This window comes from Triticum aestivum, chromosome 7D, assembly GCF_018294505.1.
Source record: "Triticum aestivum cultivar Chinese Spring chromosome 7D, IWGSC CS RefSeq v2.1, whole genome shotgun sequence".
Lineage (NCBI taxonomy): Eukaryota > Viridiplantae > Streptophyta > Magnoliopsida > Poales > Poaceae > Triticum > Triticum aestivum.
Genome location: NC_057814.1, coordinates 497222424 through 497228089, shown reverse-complemented (window position 1 = coordinate 497228089; position 5666 = coordinate 497222424). Strand labels below are relative to the sequence as shown.

The 5666-nt window shown below is 53.9% G+C and overlaps 1 protein-coding gene across 1 annotated transcript; it reads right to left on the bottom strand.

The window, feature by feature from the left end:
- Positions 1–406: 406 nt before the first annotated feature.
- On the bottom strand, positions 407–5440 carry LOC123167706 (putative F-box/LRR-repeat protein 23). Its single transcript, XM_044585562.1, has 2 exons — positions 5058–5440; positions 407–1402 (listed from the first exon to the last, which is right to left on the bottom strand). Exons 1-2 carry the CDS (start codon positions 5390–5392, stop codon positions 682–684), a joined length of 1056 nt encoding a protein of 351 aa, XP_044441497.1. The 5' UTR covers positions 5393–5440; the 3' UTR covers positions 407–681.
- Positions 5441–5666: the final 226 nt, after the last annotated feature.

Here is a 5666-nt window from a genome sequence, read left to right as displayed (position 1 = left end):
GCTTGTGGGGGATGGACTCCGGCGGCCTGCCTCCTTTGGACTGGCGGCGACAGCGAATCTCATGGGCGGCGGTGGTGGAAGGAGACGAGGGCGTGGAGGGCAAGATGAGGGCGTCGAGAGAGATTGGATTTGGGGAATGGTAGCTTATTGGCCAGGATTTGGTTTAAGTACCGGTTCGAACCTATGGAACTGTGAAATGAATTCTGACAACCAATTCCAGGGCAATCAAACATGTTGGTGTTGGAATTCACAATTGAATTTCATGAATTCCGACCCAAATGATGGGTGCCAAACAAGCTGTAAAGAAAATTTTCCTATAGGGATCATATCCCATAAAATTCCTGCAAATCAAAGGAGGCCTTACTTTGTTGCATGTCTATTTACATATACTAGTTAATTTTCCAAGCACACATGTCATATGTTTCATTCCGAATTAAAAATAGCTTGAAAATCATAAATAGTGTCTGCAGTATTGACCTGCAAGTGCAAATTTACTCTTCGCTCACAGGAAAAATAGAGCGCAAATTTACTCATTGTAACATGATTATGGTTTAAACTGATACGACTGCATTATGACAAAACAAGATAACATGCAAGGCCACGGTGCTTCATGAGAAAATGTTGGCTACACGCCTACACGTACATGGACAAGGCCCGAAATGCAGGAGGATGGTCTTCTCATCAGAGGAACGTCCGCATGCTCCTAGGAAGCACCTTCTCGTATTTGTCGAGGTCAGCCTCGTAACGGGAAGGACTGCGGTAAAAATCGTCATCGTCTTCCTCCGATTCCTGGAGCCACGGGGAGTAGTAGACCGGACTGATGGACCAGGCACGCCTGATTTCTTCCTCTGTGCCAGCGAACCTAGGGCTTTGAACCTCGAGGTGGTAGTCATCGGTCGAGTCACGGGGAAGTCGTAGCGTTTTGATACGGGCGCACTTCTCTCGCAGCAGCGTGCCGTCGTCGTCGTCCCCGCCGTCGTTGTCGCCGAGGCCGTCGTCGTCCATTTTGACATTGAAGCAATGGCGTATGTCCAGCGACTCCAGGCGCGGGCAGTTCTCCAAGATGGCTGCCAGCCCTTTGTTGGTGAGGTCGTTGGCGACGAGCTGCAGTGAGCGCAGCTCATGCATGCCTGCAATCCCCTCGGCATCGGCGTCATTGTTGCCCCATTTCTGTTCTAGGAAGTATTGTTTGTTCATCCTGAAATGCTTCAGCTGTGGGCATGCTTGCCCAAGAACCTCGTACACCTCAGGATATAGAGAGCAAGAGCAATCCACTAGTAGCTCTGGACACTCAGATAGCTCGAGCTCCTCGAGCAGAGGAAACCTTCTTATTAGCTCCGCAAACTCGTCGAGTGAGATGCCGTCGCATGAGATCAGGCGAAGGCTCTTCAAACAGGGAGCCCTGCAAAGATAAAAACAAGGGCATGGAAAATGTTCAATTTATATATTTTCTGATAAGTGAATATATAGCTACAATGTGCAGCTTGACAAATAACGACCGCTAAAATAAAACAATTCAACAAAATGAATGGAGAACAAGGCATTGCGAAAGCATTTGATCACAGATTCATGCTTGGATAATATTTACCTACAAATCTATATGTTTAACTTTGCATTACTCTGATGAAATCAGGTGTCCGTTTGTTATGACCGGCATATTAGGGGTTTAGCCCAGTGAGTTATGGCCCAAGTTATCTTATCATTAATACGAGCTACGATGCTACCTGGTCTAGGGCATAGGTTGTACGAGAAAGGGGAGGGTTGACGGAGATGCGACCGCGGCTGCCGGCGGTGGGGCGCCGTGGCGCGATGAAGAAGAGGCGGCGGCGGCGCAAGAGGCAGCTAGGGTTAGGTCTCCCGGCTCCCTTGGGGAAGCCGAGCAAATAATGATTGCTTCTTGCTTGATTAGGTTGATACATCTCCTCTCCTTATATAGAGAAGTTTACTTGACTCCTAAGCAAATGATCCTAATAACAATAAGATAATTGGGCTAAGCACCTAATAATGATAAGATAACCTGGGCCACAACCCACTGGGCTAAACCCCTAATATGCCGGTCATAACACTTCTCCCCGCCTGCACAAAAAGCTCGTCCTCAAGCTGTAAGGTGGGGAAGCGCTTGCTGAATTCCTCGAGGTGATCAACTAGCGTCAAACACCTTCGCGACAGCTGGGACGGTCAGGTCGGCGGCGACGCGTCCTCCGGAATGTAGTCTGCAGCCTCCAGGTAGAAGAGTCGTGGGCAGACGTGGCCGGGCGTGTAGGGCTCGTCGCAGTTGAAGCACAACCCTTGGCAGCGACGCTCGAGTAGCTCGGCCGAGGTGAGCCGGCGGAACGAGCGCGCCGAGGTCGCGGCGAGGGGTGCCGCGGAAGCCTGAGCAGGCCGACCCTGCGTGTAAACATCCGATCAAGGTAGCGACCCAGCGGCCCGGGACGGTGATTCCTGCTGGATGGCCACCGCGCGACGCTCGAACGCGCGTGCATAGTACATGGCCGTCTGGAGATCCTGGGGTCCCCGAAGCTCCACGTCCACGTGGATGTGATCCGGAAGTCCACCGACGAAGAGGTCGGCCCGCTGCTGCGCCATCACGCCCGACGAGTGGCATGCCAGGCCTGGAAACGGTCGGCAAAGTCCTGAACAGTGGAGGTGAAGGGAAGGTGGCCTAGCTCTGCCAGGCGGCTCCCGCGGATCGGTGGCACAAAACGAAGGAGGCAGAGCTCGCGGAAGCGCTCCCAAGGGGGCATGATGCCCTCGTCCTGCTCGAGGGCGTAGTACCAGGTCTGTGCCGCGCCGCGGAGGTGGTAAGAGGCGAGCCAGGTATGCTCCGAGGCGAGGGTGCACTGCCCGTGAAAGAACTGCTCGCACTGGTTGAGCAAGTTGAGGGGGTCCTCCGTGCCGTCATAAGTGGCGAAGTCCAGTTTGGCAAACCGCGGCGGTGTCTGAGTAGGCGCGCCGTGGCCGACTGGCTCGGAGGTGCGAAGTAGCGAGGATTGGGGCGCCCGGTCAGCATGGCCGCGACCCGTGGAGTGCCCCGCCAAGCCGGAGGGATCGCCGAACTGTAGAGTGGGTGCCGCCTGGTCTCCAGCCGACGTGTAGAAGGGTGGCGGCGATGATCCGGTCAGCGAGGCCGGTATTGGGGACGGTGACGGCGGAAAGCGCACTTGCTGAATCGGTACGCCTCCCTGCGTGGGTGACCCGGGCCCCGTGCTGGGCGGGGGCGGGGCCGGCAGCTGCGGCGGTATAAACCAGGGTGGAGTGGGGGACGCAGCGAGGGCTGGGGCCGGCCACTGTGGCCATAGAGGCGCGACAACGGGACGCGGTGGGGCCGGCAGCTGCCCGGACCCGGGAGGTGTCGGGGGCGCTGCGAGGGCCGGGGCCGGCCACTGTGGCCATTGAGGCACGGCAGCGGGCGGCGGTGGGGCCAGTAGCTGGGGCTGCGGCTGCCCGGACCCGGGAGGCGTCGGGGGCGCGGCGATCGCTTGCGGCCAGTGGGGGGCGACGGCGGGCGGCGGCTGACCGGGCCAGTGGTGGTGTAGAGGCCCGATCGGCGCCGTGGTGGCCGCGTACCAGGGGCAGGGCGGCTGGCCCGGTCGCGGCGGCCGGCTGCAAGGGCGGCGGCTGCCCGTAGGGCCCGGCCAGGTAGAGGCGTATGCCCTGGACGGCAGTGACGAGGTCATTGAGGACCCCGGTCATCTCCGCCGGCAAGTAGATGGCGACGGGCGGCGCGGTGGAGGGCGGCGGTGTCTGGCCGGTGGAGTCCAGTAGTGCGGTGGGGAGAGCCAGCGGCGCGATGGAGAGAGGCACCGGCGCGGTGGTGACGGGTAGCGGTGAGTTGGGTGGTGGTGCAGACACGATCGAAACCGAGCTACCTGATACCAAATTGGTAGGAGCTAGGATCCTACTTGGTCTAGGGCGTAGGTTGTACGAAAAGGGGAGGGTTGACGGAGATGCGATCGCGGCTGCCGGCGGCGGGGCGCCGTGGCGCGATGAAAAAGAGGCGGCGACGGCACAAGAGGCGGCTAGGGTTAGGTCTCCCGGCTTCCTTCGAAAGCCGAGCAAATAATGATTATTTTTTACTTGATTAGATTGATACATCTCCTCTTCTTATATAGAGAGGTTTACTTGACTCCTAAGCAAACGATCCTAATAACGATGGGATAATTGGGCTAAGCCCTTAATAATAATAAAATAACTTGGGCCATAACCCACTGGGCTAAACCCTTAATATGCGGGTCATAACACAGTTAAACCAAGTAAAGTCTATATGTCAAAACTAAAATTACTCAATGCATAAGATGACCAACAAATTTTCAATTAGCGTCAATATTTGAAGTTCGGTCCATTTAACTGCTATCAAATAGTCTGAACTCATATATGAAGTTCAGTCCATTTAACAGTATCGAGTATATTTTTTCTATACGTAGCTATCTTCCGTCTCTGAAATCTAAACAATTCCAAATTCGACAAACAATTATTATGGGCGACAGTCAAGATAAATATAACAATTACGGGCAGCAGAACAAATAATTTTGTGTGCTCTGTATTTCCTAGAATATGTATTTTTGGTTCTGGTTTGCATTGTTTCAGAAACAAATTTTTTGGTTAAAGATGTATGTGAAAACAAATGACATGATGATAAAAACCAAAATTATATGTAAAATTTTGAATGTTAGGTGCAATTAACACATATACTATGTACTCCCTCCGTTTTTAAATATAGGTCTTTTTAGAAATTTCAAATGGACTACAACATACAGATGTATATAGACATATTTTAGAATATAGATTCACTCATTTTTATTTCGTATGTAGTCCCTTGTTGAAATCTCTAAAAAGACTAGATTTGGGAACAAAGAGAGTACTAGCCAGAACCAAAAATCAACAAAAGATCAAGGGATGAAGCCATGCCCAGGCTAGCTAACAAGGGAAAATCGTAGATTTAGATTTAAACGGAACACAAAAATAAACCTCTGTACGACAACAATAATTAATAATTAAATGGAATTAGCACGGGATCGAGTTTGTAGGTGCTCACTGCTCGCTGAGGTAGCAGGAACCCGGCGTCGCCGGCGTACTCGCCGCAGAATGACTCGCACTGCCCCGCGCTGCGCCGCACGGCGTCGCAGGCGATCCCCTGGCGGTTGATGCGGGAGGAGAGGTCCGCGTTGCCGCGCATGTCGATGCGGCGCCATAGCGCGGGCTCGTCCCGCGCCGCGCGGCGCCAGGAGCTGCACACCTGGTCGGCCGCCATCAGGATGTCGATGTGGTCGAGTCTGTGGAAGACGGCCAAGATCGCGTCCAGCGGCATGTCCGCCCAGTTCCTCGTCTCCGCCGCCGCCTCCTTGCGGCGGCGCCGACGGGGCCCGCGACGGCGGCGAGAGGAGGAGGGCATGGCGTGGCGTGCGTTGGGAGGGAAAGGGTTTGGGAAGGCAGGATCCGAGTGCTATTTGTTGCGTGTAACCGCCTAGGACTAGTCCTCCGGTGTGTCCTCTTCTCATGGCTTGCATGCATTGACTTTGTATGGGTGTAACGATGCAAGTGAGTTTAGTGCCTCGATTAAGGTTAAAATTCGGTGTGTTTTCAGCAGACTAAACTCCATGTAATCGACTACTAGTAATATATGGTTATGCAATGTTTAGTGCCATTGTTCACTAGTAGAAAAAGGG